At 42.4% G+C, this 18,708-nt stretch overlaps 1 protein-coding gene across 2 annotated transcripts; it reads left to right on the forward strand.

The window, feature by feature from the left end:
• Nucleotides 1–1,478: 1,478 nt before the first annotated feature.
• LOC135555965 (transmembrane protease serine 9-like) lies at nucleotides 1,479–15,928 on the forward strand. Of its 2 annotated transcripts, XM_064988793.1 has the most exons (11): nucleotides 1,479–1,586; nucleotides 5,864–5,884; nucleotides 6,042–6,204; nucleotides 6,512–6,783; nucleotides 7,661–7,797; nucleotides 8,039–8,291; nucleotides 8,426–8,603; nucleotides 12,373–12,552; nucleotides 14,526–14,782; nucleotides 15,132–15,229; nucleotides 15,350–15,928. In XM_064988793.1, the coding sequence occupies exons 1-11, from the start codon at nucleotides 1,526–1,528 to the stop codon at nucleotides 15,668–15,670; spliced, it is 1,941 nt and encodes a 646-aa protein (XP_064844865.1). In that variant the 5' UTR covers nucleotides 1,479–1,525; the 3' UTR covers nucleotides 15,671–15,928. The 2 variants fall into 2 exon arrangements, with proteins under 2 accessions (XP_064844865.1, XP_064844866.1); XM_064988794.1 differs by lacking the exon at nucleotides 12,373–12,552 and having other exon boundaries at nucleotides 1,480–1,586.
• The last annotated feature ends 2,780 nt before the right edge of the window (nucleotides 15,929–18,708 follow it).

Below are 18,708 nucleotides of genomic sequence, written 5' to 3' on the forward strand. Positions count from 1 at the left end.
TACATAAGGATATATGAATGAGTGATGGTACAGAGCAGCATAGGCAAGATACAGTAGATGGTATCGAGTACAGTATATACATATGAGATGAGTATGTAAACAAAGTGGCATAGTTAAAGTGGCTAGTGATACATGTATTACATAAGGATGCAGTCGATGATATAGAGTACAGTATATACGTATGCATTGTTTAAAGTGGCTAGTGATATATTTACATAATTTCCCATCAATTCCCATTATTAAAGTGGCTGGAGTTGAGTCAGTGTCAGTGTGTTGGCAGCAGCCACTCAATGTTAGTGGTGGCTGTTTAACAGTCTGATGGCCTTGAGATAGAAGCTGTTTTTCAGTCTCTCGGTCCCAGCTTTGATGCACCTGTACTGACCTCGCCTTCTGGATGATAGCGGGGTGAACAGGCAGTGGCTCGGGAGGTTGATGTCCTTGATGATCTTTATGGCCTTCCTGTAACATCGGGTGGTGTAGGTGTCCTGGAGGGCAGGTAGTTTGCCCCCGGTGATGCGTTGTGCAGACCTCACTACCCTCTGGAGAGCCTTACGGTTATGGGCGGAGCAGTTGCCGTACCAGGCGGTGATACAGCCCGCCAGGATGCTCTCGATTGTGCATCTGTAGAAGTTTGTGAGTGCTTTTGGTGACAAGCCAAATTTTTTTAGCCTCCTGAGGTTGAAGAGGCGCTGCTGCGCCTTCTTCACGATGCTGTCTGTGTGGGTGGACCAATTCAGTTTGTCTGTGATGTGTATGCCGAGGAACTTAAAACTTGCTACTCTCTCCACTACTGTTCCATCAATGTGGATAGGGGGGTGTTCCCTCTGCTGTTTCCTGAAGTCCACAATCATCTCCTTAGTTTTGTTGACGGTGAGTGTGAGGTTATTTTCCTGACACCACACTCCGAGGGCCCTCACCTCCTCCCTGTAGGCCGTCTCGTCGTTGTTGGTAATCAAGCCTACCACTGTTGTGTCGTCCGCAAACTTGATGATTGAGTTGGGGGCGTGCGTGGCCACGCAGTCGTGGGTGAACAGGGAGTACAGGAGAGGGCTCAGAACGCACCCTTGTGAGGCGTAGACTTGTGGCTGTATACAGCTCATTAAAAACATCAAGTGAATACATGTCTGTCATTGAGCAGGTTACTGTACTGCATTCTTCTCGTCACACACACTAAACACACAACCCTTCGAACATAACAATGAAACAGGATATACACAGGATAAATTACAGATTAGCTACATACATATTTACACCGATATATAGATAAATAGACGGGAGAAATGATCACAGATTACAGCAATGGAAAACCAATAGCCTTGCCGTTGTGACAACCAAGACATTCCTCAGTGGGTCTGTTTGACTTGAAAAGAGGGATGAGAGAGAGAGACAACAGGTGTATCAGGGTGTGGGTTTGTCTCAGGTTTCAGTGTGAGAGAGGAAGATAGATAAAGGGGAGGAGTGAAGGCAGGGTGGAGTATAAAAGTATGAACACTCAACAGGACAGGCTGTAGTGGCGGGCATTGAAATGATGGAAGTCTACAAAGCACTCTGTTTGGTGACTCTTCTAGTTACCCTCTTTTCAAAAGGTAGGAGACGAGATTCCTGTTATTCCACGGCTTTCCTTCCATTGACTGGTGAATGGAGTCAAGGAGTTGGTCAGGTTATAGAATTTTCTTGGTGGTCGGCCTTATTGACTATTTATAGAATACAGGCATAGCCAATAACGACAGTCAAAGCCAACAGGATGTCATGTGCATTGTGACACAGGAGAGAGACCTGTTAGACTGTTTTGGGCCTTGAGGGAGGTCCTGTGCCTAATTTAAGGCAGAATGTTCACATTTGTCAAATATTTTTTGTGAGCGAAGTATAATGTGTGTCCTTAAAGACATTTATCAGTCTAAAGTGGAGCCTCATGGCAACATAACTTAACTGCAAAAGGTTAAGTGTGTTTTAGATTTTGTGGACCATTTGAAGTTATACAACTAATTTCAAAGCAGTAAGGAAAGTGAGGGGGGTGTTAGCCGAAGTTGTGTCACAGCCGGCCGTTACCGGGAGCTCCCAATGGTGGTGCACAATTAGCCCAGCATCGTCCGGGCTGCGGTTTCCTTGAACCGTGTTTGCCTCCGACACATTGGTTCCCAATAGATATCACAACCACAAAGTAACATTTGTCTATGTTGTAAATATTCATATGCAAAATTATTCAGCCCCTTTACTTCCAGTGCAGCAAATTCTCTCCAGAAGTTCAGTGAGGATCTCTGAATGATCCAATGTTGACCTAAATGACTAATGATGATAAATACAATCCACCTGTGTGTAATCAAGTCTCCGTATAAATGCACCTGCACTGTGATAGTCTCAGAGGTCCGTTAAAAGCGCAGAGAGCATCATGAAGAACAAGGAACACACCAGGCAGGTCCGAGATACTGTTGTGAAGAAGTTTAAAGCCGGATTTGGATACAAAAAGATTTCCCAAGCTTTAAACATCCCAAGGAGCACTGTGCAAGCGATAATATTGAAATGGAAGGAGTATCAGACCACTGCAAATCTACCAAGACCTGGCCGTCCCTCTAAACATTCAGCTCATACAAGGAGAAGACTGATCAGAGATGCAGCCAAGAGGCCCACGATCACTCTGGATGAACTGCAGAGATCTACAGCTGAGGTGGGAGACTCTTTCCATAGGACAACAATCAGTCGTATATTGCACAAATCTGGCCTTTATCGAAGAGTGGCAAAAAGAAAGCCATTTCTTAAAGATATCCAAAAAAAGTGTTGTTTAAAGTTTGCCACAAGCCACCTGGGAGACACACCAAACATGTGGAAGAATGTGCTCTGGTCAGATGAAACCAAAATTGAACTTTTTGGCAACAATGCAAAACGTTATGTTTGGCGTAAAAGCAACACAGCGCATCACACTGAACACACCATCCCCACTGTCAAACATGGTGGTGGCAGCATCATGGTTTGGGCCTGCTTTTCTTCAGCAGGGACAGGGAAGATGGTTAAAATTGATGGGAAGATGGATGGAGCCAAATACAGGACTATTCTGGAAGAAACCCTGATGGAGACCTGAGACTGGGACGGAGATTTGTCTTCCAACAAGACAATGATCCAAAACATAAAGCAAAATCTACAATGGAATGGTTCAAAAATAAACATCTGCAAAAGACCTGAGACTGGGACGGAGATTTGTCTTCCAACAAGACAATGATCCAAAACATAAAGCAAAATCTACAATGGAATGGTTCAAAAATAAACATATCCGGGTGTTAGAATGGCAAGTCAAAGTCCAGACCTGAATCCAATCGAGAATCTGTGGAAAGAACTGAAAACTGCTGTTCACAAATGCTCTCCATCCAACCTCACTGAGCTCGAGCTGTTTTGCAAGGAGGAATGGGAAAAGATTTCAGTCTCTCGATGTGCAAAACTGATAGAGACATACCCCAAGCGACTTACAGCTGTAATCGCAGCAAAAGGTGGCGCTACAAAGTATTAACTTAAGGGGGCTGAATAATTTTGCACGGCCAATTTTTCAGTTTTTGATTTGTTAAAAAAGTTTGAAATATCCAATAAATGTCGTTCCACTTCATGATTGTGTCCCACTTGTTGTTGATTCTTCACAAAAAATACAGTTTTATATCTTTATGTTTGAAGCCTGAAATGTGGCAAAAGGTTGCAAAGTTCAAGGGGGCCGAATACTTTCGCAAGGCACTGTATTTGGGAAGCTTCTGAGTTATTGAGCAGTGTGGATTAGAATCAGTGCGGCTTGGCGGGGCTGTCTCAGAGGACGCATGTCCCGATCTGCGCCGCTCCAAGCCCATTGAGGAGTTGTTGCAATGAGACAAGGCCGTAAATACATAATTGGATACTGGGAAAATGGGGTAAAATTGAATCAGAAAAAAAAGACAAAAAGGAAAAAAGGGGCATCAAAATGGAATTTATGAGATGAAAGGTGAATCGCACACGTGACAGAAATTACAAACCATGATTAACACGGATTACTTCCCGCTTGGCCAGCTTGGACAGGGGCCTCATTTATAGACGTTGTGTAAATGTCACTTTAATATCTTTGTAAGCCTTTTATGAAATTTTCAGTTTCCTAAAACTGTGTGAGTGAACAAGCGTTGTAACTCCGACTGGAAAACACCCTTCATTCACATTTTAATGGTGACATAATGTATAATTGAATGTATTGGGATTAGGCCACAGCAGTTTCTAAAAGAAAGAGCAATGGCAAATCTGATGTGTTTCCAGAAGGTTTTGATCTTTTGCAGTGACTATTTATTCGTTTTTGGCAAAGGACTGAGATTGTCGGGGCTTTTTTTTCCTCTTAGAAACAAATTGTTGTGGACCTGTTTGCAGAAGGTTTAAACTCAACAATGTTTTGTATGGACTTTCCCACGAATGTATGCACTGCCTACCAATTGAGAATTAGTGTCTACTCAATACATTTGAAATACATTAGGCTATGTCAATGGAACAGAGAAACTGTCTGTTCTATTAAATTACACTGTAACCACGCTCTGGATCTCAGAGCAAAATAGTTGAAATAGCTTATCTAATAAGAAATGGTGACGAATGGTATTCTAAACCATCGCAGTCAGAAAAACAATGATTATGGAAATAAAATAAATAGTAAATCGATTCCTATTTCGAATGCAATGAGTCACCAACGCAATGAGTCACCAAAGCAATGCTCGTCTGTTGTGGTCTTAAGGGCAGAGTACAAGGAGGAAATGGAGGTTCCAAAGTGTAGGAACATTGCTCGTGACTGGCCAGTTGTGTTTGTCCTCAATTTCAGTTGGATGGAATAGAATATTTGATACATTCATAATGTAATGCAATGAACTTGTAGGAATAATTATCAGTTTGTAGATACGTCTGATTGGTCTGTTTACTTCTTTATGTTTTGTATACATTCATTAAAACACATTACCTGATTTTAATTTAGTGGGTGGAGACAGAATGTGAAGCCAGTCAAGCTGACAGTCACGCCCATAGAGCTCCATTAGTTTCACTGGTCTGAAAAGACAGAGGAGGTGAACGTGTTATTATGACAGATGTTTAACAGTGGGCTAACTTTCTCCTGTCCAGTTCTTTTAGATTAGCTCAAATAAAGGAACGTAGGTGAGGAGAGGAAGCCTCTTTAGACCATTGATTTGTCACATACAGAGAAGATTCAAAACAATAGTGGAGGCAAGAGAAGGGTGATTGGGTGAACTATCCTTTTTAGACAAGTCTTAGAATGTATTATAAAACATGACCAAGTATTGTTTCATGTGAAATCCCCATACAGTCCTACTGCAATGATGACTCTTGTGACCACATTGCTTCCTTTGAATGATTGTGCATTTTTTCTTGTTGTTTTTTTCCTGATGAGCCGGTTTTACTTTCACTGTCCTCTAAAGATGCAGTATATATATTTCCTCATTCTCGTTATCTTATTCATAAGGCGTTGGTCCACAAACTGTATTTATCTAGTATTAGTTCATTAGTATCAGTATGAAATATAAACATATTTGAGTAATTCTGAGAGTAATCTATTATCCTATGTTGTTTTAATAAGTCATGTGCTAATTAGTATTAAACACATTCTGGACAATGTTAAGTGGACGGTAGTATTAGGTAACATACACAGTGATGAAAGACGTTTTGACAGATGGCGTTTGTCTTAACATTCCTCAGACTCATAACAAGAAAACAGCTGAGAGAGTTTGTATGGACACTAAATACACAGAGTACAGACAGACCCACCCAAGACTGTATGTTGCTACTATAAAACCAATGGGGTGAAAAGTTATGAATTACATGTTTGCCAAAACCAAACTGTTCAACTTTTTCTGCTTCTCCTGTTTTTCAGTGTCTCACTCTCAGCTGGATGGTAAAGTCCCCTCCTTTTTCAATCAAATGTCAGTTATTTTCCTAATTAAATGACTTAACCATGCACCTTTTCACTGACTAACTAGTGAGCTTTCAATCTCTTTACTTCCTGTGTGTGCTCTAATTTGTAATCGGTCGTCCATCTGTGTCTTTGTTAGTGTGTGGAATCTCTCCTCTCAACACTAGGATCGTGGGGGGTCAGAATGCTCCTCCAGGGAGTTGGCCATGGCAGGCCAGTCTGCAGAGATCTGGCAGCCATTTTTGTGGGGGATCCCTTATTAACAAAGAGTGGGTGCTGACTGCTGCTCACTGCTTTCCCAGGTGAGGACCCATAAAAACATAGGGCTCAATTCAGTCAAATCTGCATTGTAGTATTTCCACAAACTGTCACGTAGTAGATATTATAATAATAATAATAATAGATTTAGATTTTCATGTGATCACATAAAACCACAATGTTTTTTGGGGACAGTAAACAGACTCTCCTCCCCATGTTTTCAAAATGAGATGTGGGAAGTAAAGGGAAGCAGTTCGTAAATAATGATAATATTCAAATATTGCTGAGGTGGAAGCTACCGGCTTTGCTACTGGTTCTACATTTCTAACTTCGAAACTCTCATTTTCTCAGCACCAGTATATCAAATGTGGTGGTCTACCTGGGTCGTCAGAACCAGCAGGGCTCCAACCCTAATGAAGTGAGCCGTACGGTCACTCAGATCATCTGCCACCCCAACTACATCAGTAGTACCAGTGACAACGACATGTGTCTGCTGAAGCTCTCCTCCTCTGTGACTTTTACCAACTACATCCGGCCAGTCTGCCTAGCTGCACAAGGCAGCTCCTTCTATGCTGGCACTACTAGCTGGGTCACAGGCTGGGGCACCCTCAGCAGTGGAGGATGTGAGTACACAGATATAGCTTGTTTTAAGTACTACTGATGATGGATTAGAATTCTGAGAGGTCTTGTGTATGTTGAGGAAGTCATTTTTCTCATGGGTTGAAAGTCTATCCTCAATGTCCCTGGCCTCACCACAGACTAGAGCTGGGCGATATAGACAAAAATGTATACCGCAATAAATTACCTGAATTGATGCGATAACGATAAGTAGAACGATACGTTTATAACATTCATGTGCACCACTGTTTTTTATTAGCCTTTAAAGTACTACTACTAGCAATGGTGTAAAGTACTTAAGTAAAAATACTTTTAAAGTACTACTTAAGTAGTTTTTTGGGGTATCTGTACTTTACTATTTATATTTTTGACAGATTTTAGTCTTACTCCACCACATTCCTAAAGAAAGTAATGTACTTTCTAATTTACCCTGACACCCAAAAGTACTAGTTACATTTTGAATGCTTAGCAGTACAGGAAAATGGTCTAATTCACACACTTAAAAAGAACATCCATTGTAAATTATGTCTGAGTGTTGAAGTGTGCCCCTGGCTCTCCGTAAATTAAAAAACAAGAAATTCATGCCAAGAAACAAGAAAATCGTGTAGGTTTTTACTGGGTGACTCACTTTTCCTTGAGTCATTTTCTACTAAGGTATATTTTACTTTTACTCGAGTATGAAAGTTGGGTACTTTTCTTCACCACTGACTACTAGTTTGATTGTTGTAGCTATCAATTGTCCCATTAACAATCACCCATATTAGCAAACTTATTTAATTTCAAACTTCACATTGTCTAGTATAAGCTACTTATTGTAGTGAAGAATATCTGCAATGCCTGTGATAAGTGGTTGGTGTCTACATTTTCAGTTTATCATCCCAGCTCTACCACAGGCCCTACAGGAGGTGGATGTGCCAGTAGTGGGAAACAGGCAGTGTAACTGTAATTATGGAGCTGGCTCCATCACTGACAACATGATTTGTGCTGGTCTATCAGCAGGAGGAAAGGATTCCTGTCAGGTAAAATCTCTTGGGTATCCTTTTCCTTTTAGTTTATTAGTGTCAGTCAATAACACATTGGGCTTATTTTCCGGACACAGGTTATACCTAATCCTAGACTAAAAATAATTTTCAATAGAGATTCCCCATTGAAAATGATTATTTGTCTAAGACCAGGCTTCATTGAGGAAACTGACCCACCATATTTCATAATCCTGTGAAAATTCAATCCCAGTGACACTGTAAATCTGTCTATGAATAGGGGGACTCAGGAGGTCCGCTTGTGAGCAAACAGGGTACTCGCTGGATCCAGTCTGGAGTTGTGAGTTTTGGCAACGGTTGTGCTCTGGCAAATTTCCCTGGTGTGTACGCCAGAGTTTCCCAGTACCAGACCTGGATCAACAGCCAGATTACCAGTGACCAACCTGGCTTCATCACCTTCTCATCCAGTGGGACTGACTCTGACCTCAGTGTCACCTGCACCACCACCACCCCCCCTACTACCACACCCGCACGTACGTACCTATAGTCTAACTTGTGCATATGGCTACACATTGATGTGAATCTCTCTACTTCTGTAAAACATCTGACTACTGGATTACTCCCTTTTATTTGTCTCTCAAACTTGTATCTGTCGCTCCGTCTGCAGCTGTGGTGTGTGGCAGCGCTAGCGCCTCTTTGAACTCCCGTATTGGTGGGGGAAGCTCGTTGGCGACAGCAGGCTTGTGGCCCTGGATAGCCAGCCTACAGAAGAACGGAGCACACGTCTGCGGGGGCACGTTAGTGGCGGTGGACTCTGTCATGAGCGACGCTAGCTGCTTCTCCAGGTAAGTTAACTCGACCTGTATTTCAAAGGGGAGAGCAAGTAGTTACAGTAAGTTCCGGATTAAAATGTCAGTCCTGACATGATTCTAAGGAAATCTAGTCATGTAAACCTACATTTAGATTTTTGAAGGTGCCATTACATGAACATTTAGTGATGCTTTCCTTTTCAACCCTCATGCAAAAGGTTAACCAAGGTTAATTAGTCCGACGTAGGACATTCGTACAATCCTTGTGCTAGTGAAAATCCTTTTATGGATAGCTGTTCATAAACACCACCCATGTTTTATACAACCGGATGCTGCAGAGAGAATGGACCTGGTGTAATTATCATCATGTCAATCAATGTCTGGATGGGACTGCATGGTTCCAACTGAGCGATGGACCTCCATTTGCGTCACTCTCTGAGTATTTCTATGCACTTTTGTGCTGCTGAGTTTTTGGAACGTCTGTACAGGATGCGCCGACGCTCTGTTTGCGCAGAGTGAGTGTGTTGAGCCTTTTACAGTAATATTTACAGTAGTGTACCAAAGGGGAGAGCCATCAGCCAACATCTCTCCCAAAATACTGTACAATTCTGGCTTACCATCCTGATCAGCTGGACAGTTTTTAAAGTGTTGATACCTTCATAGATACAGTGCCTTGCAAAAGTATTAATCACATTCCCAGTGGGTCAGAAGTTTACATACACTCAAGTAGTATTTGGTAGCATTGCTTTTAAATTGTTTAGCTTGGGTCAAATGTTTCGGGCAGCCTTCTACAAGCTTACCACAATAAGTTGGGTGAATTTTGGCCCATTCCTCTTTACAGAGCTGGTGTAACTGAGTCAGGTTTTCTAGGCCTCTTTGCTTGCACACGCTTTTTCAGTTCTGCCCACAAATTTTCTATAGGATTTAGATTAGGGATTTGTGATGGCCACTCCAATACCTTGACTTTGTGTTACTTAAGCCTTTTTGCCACAACTTTGGAAGTATGTTTGGCGTCATTGTCCATTTGGAAGACTCATTTGCGACCAAGCTTTAACTTCCTGACTGATGTCTTGAGATGTTGCTTCAATATATCCACATCATTTTCCTACCTCATGATGCCATCTATTTTGTGAAGTGCACTAGTCCCTCCTGCAGCAAAGCACCCCCGCAACAAGATGCTGCTACCCCCGTGCTTCACGGTTGGGATGGTGTTGTTCAGCTTGCAAGCATCCCCCTTTTTCCTCCAAACATAACGATGGTCATTATAGCCAAACAGTTCTATTTTTGTTTCATGAGACCAGAGGACATTTCTCCAAAAAGTACGATCTTTGTCCCCATATGCAGTTGGCAACCGTAGTCTGGCTTTTTATGGTGGTTTTGGAGCAGTGGCTTCTTCCTTGCTGATCGGCCTTTCAGGTTATGTCGATATAGGACTCGTTTTACTGTGGATATAGATACTTTTGTACCTGTTTCCTCCAGCATCTTTACAAGGTTCTTTGCTGTTGTTCTGGGATTGATTTGCACTTTTCACACCAAAGTACGTTAATCTCTAGGAGACAGAACGCTTCTCCTTACTGAGCGGTATGATGGCTGCGTGGTCCCATGGTGTTTATACTTACGTACTATTGTTCGTACAGATGAACGTGGTACCTTCAGGCGTTTGGAAATTGCCAGACTTGTGGAGGTCTACAATTTTTCTTTCTGAGGTCTTGGCTAATTTCTTTTGATATTCCCATGATGTCAAGCAAAGAGGCCTTGAAGGTAGGCCTTGAAATGCTACCACAGGTAGACCTCCAACTGACTCAAATGTGTCACGCCCTGGCCATAGAGAGGCTTTTTATTCTCTATTTTGGTTAGGCCCGTTTGTGACTAGGGTGGGCATTCTATGTTCTTTTTTCAATGTTTGTATTTCTTTGTTTTTGGCCGGGTATGGTTCTCAATCAGGGACAGCTGTCTGTCGTTGTCTCTGATTGAGAACCATACTTAGGTAGCCTTTTCCCACCTGTATTTTGTGGGTAATAATTTTTCCATGTGTGTTTGAGTGCACCTCGGTTGAGTCATGGTTTTTGCTGTTTACCTGTTTGTTTTTTTGTTGTTTCGGTTTCACTTTCATTAAAAGATGTGGAACTACATGCACGCTGCGCCTTGGTTGATTTATGACAGGGAGTTTGAGGATAGCGAGCGTGACAAAATGATGTCAATTAGCCTATCAGAAGCTTCTAAGGAAGTACAGTTCCCGCTCAGCCCAGTCAAAACTGTTCGCTGCTCTGGCCCCCCAATGGTGGAACAAACTCCCTCACGACGCCAGGACAGCGGAGTCAATCACCACCTTCCGGAGACACCTGAAACCCCACCTCTTCAAGGAATACCTAGGATAGGATAAGTAATCCTTCTCACCACCCCCCCCTTAATGATTTAGATGCACTATTGTAAAGTGGCTGTTCCACTGGATGTCAGAAGGTGAATTCACCAATTTGTAAGTCGCTCTGGATAAGAGCGTCTGCTAAATGACTTAAATGTAATGTAAATGTAAATGTTCTAAAGCCATAACATAATTTTCTGGAATGTTCAAAGGCACAGACAACTTAGTGTATGTGAGACGCGGTGTGGGTGAATGGATGATCTGCGCATGTGTATTTCCCACCGTAAAGCATGGAGGAGGAGGTGTGATGGTGTGGGGGTGCTTTGCGAGTGACACTGTCTGTGACAAACATCTGACCCACTAGAATTGTGATACAGTGAATTATAAGTGAAATAATCTGTCTGTAAACAATTGTTGGAAAAATGACTTGTGTCATGCACAAAGTAGATGTCTTAACTGACTTGCCAAAACTATAGTTTGTTAACAAGAAATTTGTGGAGTGGTTTGTGGAGAGTTTCAATGACTCCAACCTAAGTGTATGTAAACTTCCGACTAGAACTGTATATACCGAACATAAATATAAACGCAACATTAAGCAATTTCAACGATTTTATAGTTATAGTTCATATAAGGAAATCAGTAAATTGAAATAAATAAATTAGACCTTCATCTATGGATTTCACGTGGATACACATGGTCTGCAGTTGTAAGGCCGGTTGGACGTACTGCCAAATTCTCTAAAACGACACTGGTTCTAGAAATTAAACAAATCAAAATATATTTTATATTTGAGATTCTTCAAATAGCCACCCTTAGCCTTGATTAAAAGCTTTGCACACTCTTGGCATTCTCTCAACCAGCTTAATGAGGTAGTCACCTGGAATGCATTTCAATTAACAGGTGTGCCTTCTTAAAAGTTCATTTGTGTGATTTATTTCAAAGAGAAACAATGAGTCCATTATTTTAAGTCAAATTGCAGCCCAAATAAATTCTTCGCAGAGTTCAAGTAACAGACACATCTCAACATCAGCTGTTTAGAGGAGACTGTGAATCAGGCCTTCATGGTTGAATTGCTACAAAGAAACCACTACTAAAGGACACCAATAAGAAGAGGAGACTTGTTTAGGCCAAGAAACACGAGCAATGGACATTAGACCGGTGGAAATTTGTCATTTAGTCTGGAGTCCAAATTGTATATTTTTGGTTCCAACCGCCTTGTCTTTGTGAGACGCGGTGTGGGTGAATGGATGATCTACGCATGTGTATTTCCCACCGTAAAGCATGGAGGAGGAGGTGTGATGGTGTGGGGGTACTTTGCGAGTGACACTGTCTGTGATCTATTTAGAATTCAAGCTTAACCAGCATAGCTACCACAGTATTCTGCAGCGATACGCCATCCCATCTGGTTTGGGCTTAGTGGGACTATCATTTGTTTTTCAACAGGACAATGACCCAACAAACCTCCAGGCTGTGTAAAGGCTATTTGACCAATAAGGAGAGTGATGGAGTGCCGCATCAGATGACCTGGCCTCCACAATCCCCCAACCTCAACCAAATTGAGATTGTTTGGGATGAGTCGGACCGCAAAGTGAACAAAAAGCAGCCAACAAGTGCTCAGCTTATGTGAGCACAACTCCTTCAAGGCTGTTGGAAAAGTATTCCAGGTGAAGCTGGTTGAGAGAATGCCAAGAGTGCGCAAATGTGTCATCAAAGCAAAGGGTGGCTATTTGTTTAACACTTACTACATAATTCCAAATGTGTTATTTTTTAGTTTTGATGTCTTCGCTATTATTCTACAATGTAAAAAATACAAAAAATAAAGAAAAACCCTTCAATGAGTAGGTGTTCTAAAACCTTTGACCGGTAGTGTATTTATTAAATTCATATGCACTGCTTATGAATGTGATATGTATGGGTTATGTATACTGAACAAAAATATAAACACAACATGTAAAATGTTGGTCCCATGTTTCATGAGCTGAAATAAAAAAATCCCAGAAATTTTACATATGTACAGAAGGATTCTTTTCTCAAATTTTGTGTGGGATATCAAGACGCTGAATAAACAGCATGATCATTACACAGGCGCACAATGTGCTGGGCACAATAAAAGCCCACTCTAAAACGCGCAGTTATGTCAAAACACAATGTCTCAAATATCTCAAGTTTTGAGGGAGCTTTCAATTGGCATGTTAACTGCAGGAATGTCCACCAGAGTTGTAGCCAGAGAATTGAATGTTAAACCTCTTAAGGATCTGCCCCTTTTTTCCATCTAAAATGACATACCCAAATCTAACTGCCTTTAGCTCAGGACCCGAAGCAAGAATATGCATAATTTTGATACCATTTGAAAGGAAACACTTTGAAGTTTGTGAAAATGTGAAATCAATGTAGGCGAATAAAACACATTAGATCTGGTAAAAGATAATACAAAGAAAAAAACGACAATTTTTTGGTATTTTTTTGTACCATCACCTTTGAAATGCAAGAGAAAGGCGATAATGTATTATTCCAGCGCAGGTGCAATTTAGATGTTGGCCACTAGATGGCAGCAGTGCACGGGCAAAGATTTGGACTGATCCAATAAACCATTGCATTTCTGTTAAACATTTTGTATCAAGACTGCCAAAATGTGCCAAATTGGTTTATTAATAACTTTTCAAGTTCATAACTGTGCACTCTCCTCAAACAATAGCATTAATTATTTCACTGTAATAGCTGCTGTAAATTGGAAAGTGCAGTTAGATTAACAAGAATTTTAGCTTTCTGCCAATATCAGAAATATCTATGTCCTGGGAAATGTTCTTCTTACTTACAACCTCATGCTAATCGCATTAGCCTACGTTAGTTCAACCCTCCCATGGGTGAGACACCGATCTGTAGATATCCTTAAGAGGTTTTTAACACTTTGTTTTGTTACTACATGATTCCATACGTGTTATTTCACAGTTTTCTACAATGTAGAAAACAGTAAAAATAAGAAAACATCTTGAATGAGTAGTTGTTCTACAACTTTGACCTGTAGTGTATGTCAACAACTTCAAGTAAGAAAATATCAACATGCTACAATCATTAATTGCCTTCAAAATGATGACAACATCCATACTAAAGAGAGATCCACTATGCAGAAATTGCACCACCGTTTGCCTAATTTCAGTTTGTGACAAAACAAGCAGTCATTGAGTAGACAATCATTGTACCAACCAAACCACAGTGAAATATATTTTCCATAACCAAAAATATTGTATATTCTGCTGTTTAAAACACGTGTATGAAACTGAAAGTAAAAGACACAGAAACTTCAGAACGGGAAGCATAGAAATAGCATACATACAACAGATCTACCGCTTCTTAGACTTGCGTTCAACAGGAATGACAGATCTATAACTCAAATGTCTATGCGATTTTAGGGGTCGCCCAAAAATGTAGATATTGTATGACGTGTTTCTACCTAGGTAATAACACATTCTTCATAACACATGCATACCCCCAACATATCACATGTATAAGCAGTTCATAAGCATTTCATAAGACGGCAATCAGAATGAAGAGTTTTGTGTCCCTCGCTAAACACACAACTTATTCTACCTCTCCAGGCAGCCCAACGCTGCTCAATGGACAGTGATCCTGGGTCGTCTGAAGCAAAACGGCTCCAACCCTAATGAGGTAACCCTGAATGTCATCAACATCACCATGAGCAACTTGACAGGCAACAATGTGGCCATCCTCCGACTGGCCAGCCAACCCAAGTTATCTAACTACATCCAGCCTATCTGTGTGGACCAGGGAACCAGCACCTTCAGCACAGGGACTAAGTGCTGGGTGGCTGGCTGGGGCACTGGCCTGGGTGGGGGTGAGTGGATGGACAACTGTCTTTGTGTGTTAGACATGTGCCTGTTCAGTAACAAGCTCTATAGATCTGAAAGAATTGGAAAAGCAATGGATTTGCTGTAGGTCCTTTGATTACGATAGGTGGGGTTGAACATATTGCTTACACCCTATCCAGGCCTCTCAGATGTACACAAATGCAGAGGGAGGGGATGGCTAGGGATTGTTTCCGGAAAGATATGACCTTAGGAGTGTGTGTGTGTGTGTGTGTGTGTGTGTGTGTGTGTGTGTGTGTGTGTGTGTGTGTGTGTGTGTGTGTGTGTGTGTGTAAATTGGTATGACAAGTAATAAACTCTCTCTCTTTGTGTCCTCAGCTGAGCAAGTCCTGCAGGAGTTCCAGACCTCTGTGGTGGAATGCGTGAATGTTTCATCTTTGGACAACATTTGTACCGGACCTGTGACACTACTGCAGGTATGGCACAGTTGATCTATAAATCTGTCGGTCTTACTATTTTGCTTGCAACATGTTGTTATAAGCACATAACAGTATGACCATATTAACCCATGTTTTTCTCTGATTCTCTCCCCATAGGGTGATGTGGGTGGTCCTCTGATGTGTAAGCAGGGCAACTCATGGTTTCAGACTGCTGTGTTGACTGTCGATAGCAGCAACGTCACAAGCAGCAGCACCACTAGCACCAGCAAAGCACGATGGAGCCAGAGTCCTCGCGCCTCCACCATCCAAGTCTTCACCAAAACCTCCCGCTTTAAGAACTTCCTCGCTACCAATTTGGGAACCCTCCTATCCCCCGCCTTAGCCGGTGGCAGCAGTGGAGCTTCCATGGCCCACTCCTCCTTCTCACTCTTCCCCTTCTTCTCCCTCTCCTTTGTCCTCCTGTTGGGTTGGGATTGACCCTAAGCAACTCAAAGGCAACCATTGACAAGCCCGTTCCGTAACTTCCAACTAACCAAAAGTCAGTGACTGGCAGTGTGTCAAAGCAGAGTGTGCCAGAGTGTGTCAAAGCAGAGTGTGTCAGAGTGTGTCAAAGCCAACGTTGAACTCAGGGATCCTTCATCTCCGGTCACTTGAATTATGAATGTTTACAACTTCCCCTTTGTTTTTCTTTACTATGTCAAAGTCAATCAATAAAATATATTTTTGCTGTCACAATTGTTTTTGTATCCATAGCATTTTCTGGACACTATCTGTTAATTCTAACAGCACTGTTATTTAAGTTGCAAAATGCACGATTTTCTGTTGAAAGTTGTCTGGGCATGTGTAACAGTGTTACATATTAATATCCAGATGAATATGACTGTAGTCGCACACTTGACTTTCTCCAAAGATTATAGTCGTCTATTCTACAGTATCTGTGAGCCAAAATGGCAAGTAGCCAACATGCACTGAACTGAGACCAAGGCTATGGAGACCAACATCGAGGACTCTCTAGCTGCAAAGTGTATCCGTCCTTCTGCCTCCCCTGCCGGTGCAGGGTTCGTCTTCGTGGAGAAGGACAAAACCCTGCGCTCATGCATCAACTACCGGGGCCTCAATGACATTACCGTGAAGAACCGCTACCCACTACCACTCATCGCCTCGGCCTTCGAGCCACTCCAGGCGGCTATCGTTTTCCTCAAGTTGGACCTGCAGAATGCCTACCATCTGGTGTGGATATGGGAAGGGGACGATTGGAAGACAGCCTTCAACACGGCCAGCGGCCACTACGAATACCTGGTCATGCCATTTGGACTTACCAACGCCCCTGCTGTATTTCAGGCCCTGGTTAATGACATGTTGAACCGGTTTATTTTTGTCTACCTCGATGAGATCCTTGTTTTCTCCCACTCAGCCCAAGAAGACGTGCTCCACATCCGACAGGTCCTCCAGCGCCTCCTAGAGATCCATATTTTAGTGAAAGCGGAGATCCCCTTCCTTGGTTACATCATCGCTGCAGGGAATGTACAGATAAATCCCGGGAAGGTGAAAGAGGTGGTGGACTGGTCCCAGCATCCAGAGTGCAGCTGCAATGTTTCCTGGGACTTTGAAACTTCTATCACCGCATTATCTGGGGTTACAGCCCCCTGGCTTCACCGGTGTCTGCACTCACCTCTTCCAAGGTTCTGTTCACATGGTCCCCAGCTGCTGACTGGGTGTTCTGGGACCTCAAGTACCGCTTCACCACTGCTCCTATCTTGGTTCATCCTGACCCATCTGTTCGTGGTGGAGGGCGATGCTTTGAATGTCGAAGTGGGGGCTGTCCTGTCCCAGCATTCTGCCCTGGACCTCAAGTTACATCCCTGCGCCTTCATCTCCCATCGCCTCACTGCCTCGGTGAGGAACTACGATGTGGGAATTAGTGAGCTTCTCGCGGTGAAGATGGCTTTGGAGAAGTGGAGATGCTGGTTTCTCACCATTGACAAGAGATTATGAACAACATTGCTTGGAAGGGACCACACCCCAAGAGAGCTTACATTGCAGTGACTTTTATAGTGGGCCCCAATTTTGTGCTTTAAGTGTTAAATTGACAGGCTTTGTTGTATATATTTAGTGACAGGATGCCACATGTATCGGTAGTTAAAGCACATGTTGCTTGGGGGGATACTGGTATTTGGTTGGAGTCTGTCTTGCAGGTCACTGATTGGGAACTTAGAGAGGATGGGTCTAAATTCTCTCCCAGCATACATACTTGAGTGTTCAATTTTTTGGGCTGTACATGTTCATTGAGGTGTACATGGCCTTGATAGCACCAAACCAACTAAACAGATTATTTCCGTGGAGAATTAATCACCCTTGGGGGGGGGTGATTAAGTCAGGAAGCAGTCAAGGGGATCACCCCTGTTCATGCTTCATTGGTAGAAAGAGGAGACTCTCCCTGTAATACCCTCATTCTTCATGTCCAAAAAGCTTCAGGTGATTGGTGTGTTGTTCAAGATCTCAGACCTGTTAACGATGCAGTTTATGCAAGGGCTCCTGTAGTGCCAAACCCCATTACAACTCTGTCTGCTGGTTGGTTTTCAGTTGTTGATTTCGCTAATGCTTTTTTCTTTAGCATTCCCATTGCACCAGAAAGACAGTTTACATTCTCAAACAAGTATTGGACTTAGACTGTCTGCCACCAAGGTTACTTGGAATCTCCGGCGGTATTTTCTGCTGCTTTGGTGCAAAATTTAGAGGGTTTCATACCCCCCCTGGGAGTATGTTAATATAGTATGTCGACGACCTGTTACTGTGTTCTGAAACCCAACATGCATGCAAAGTCGACACCAGAGCTCTGTTAGTGTTTCTTGCTGAAAATGGCCACAACGTTTCTTAGAAAAAGTTTCAACTTGTCTCCCAAACAGATAAATATCTGGGACATGACATTACACCTAATGGTAGGAAATTGGGTTAGGAGTGTGTGGCTGCAATTCTCTCGATACTAGGGATGGGTCCCGAAACCTGATATTAAATGAGCCCCGGGGCTAAATTATGAAAGATCGTAGTATCGATAAGCTCCGACGTTATCAGTTCTGCTTTCGGGTACTGGAGAAATTAAGAAAATACATTTCCTATTTATTATTCCTATATAAACGTTATTTTGCACATTTTATCTCACCAACCATTTCTAATTTGCAACAATATTAAGACATTCATCTATGATGCATTTTCACTATTCCCAATCCAGAAGAGATCTCTCTTGGCGCGAAGCCTGTGTCTCCAACACGCTACAGCACACACAGCACCCTGCTCTTAATTAGTGACGACGGCGGAGAGAGCTAAATGTTCAAAAGTGTGGTTAACACTTCACCAGAGTCGATGCTGACAATGCTCATTGCCACAAGTGCAACAAGACTTTTGCTTGTAAGGGCGGAAACACGAGCAATCTGTCCAAACATCTATCGAAAGTTTATCATGTACAGGCAGAGAAATGCACAGTTTTCAACTGCCTAGCTCGTACTTCATCTCTCGTT

This window comes from Oncorhynchus masou, chromosome 15, assembly GCF_036934945.1.
Source record: "Oncorhynchus masou masou isolate Uvic2021 chromosome 15, UVic_Omas_1.1, whole genome shotgun sequence".
Lineage (NCBI taxonomy): Eukaryota > Metazoa > Chordata > Actinopteri > Salmoniformes > Salmonidae > Oncorhynchus > Oncorhynchus masou.

Coding starts and splice junctions, on each gene's coding strand:
- LOC135555965 (XM_064988793.1), top strand. CDS start 1,526: ATGATGGAAGTCTACAAAGCACTCTGTTTGGTGACTCTTCTAGTTACC. Junction 6,205..6,511: donor GCTGCTCACTGCTTTCCCAG/GTGAGGACCCAT, acceptor TCATTTTCTCAG/CACCAGTATATCAAATGTGG. Junction 15,230..15,349: donor GACCTGTGACACTACTGCAG/GTATGGCACAGT, acceptor CTCTCCCCATAG/GGTGATGTGGGTGGTCCTCT.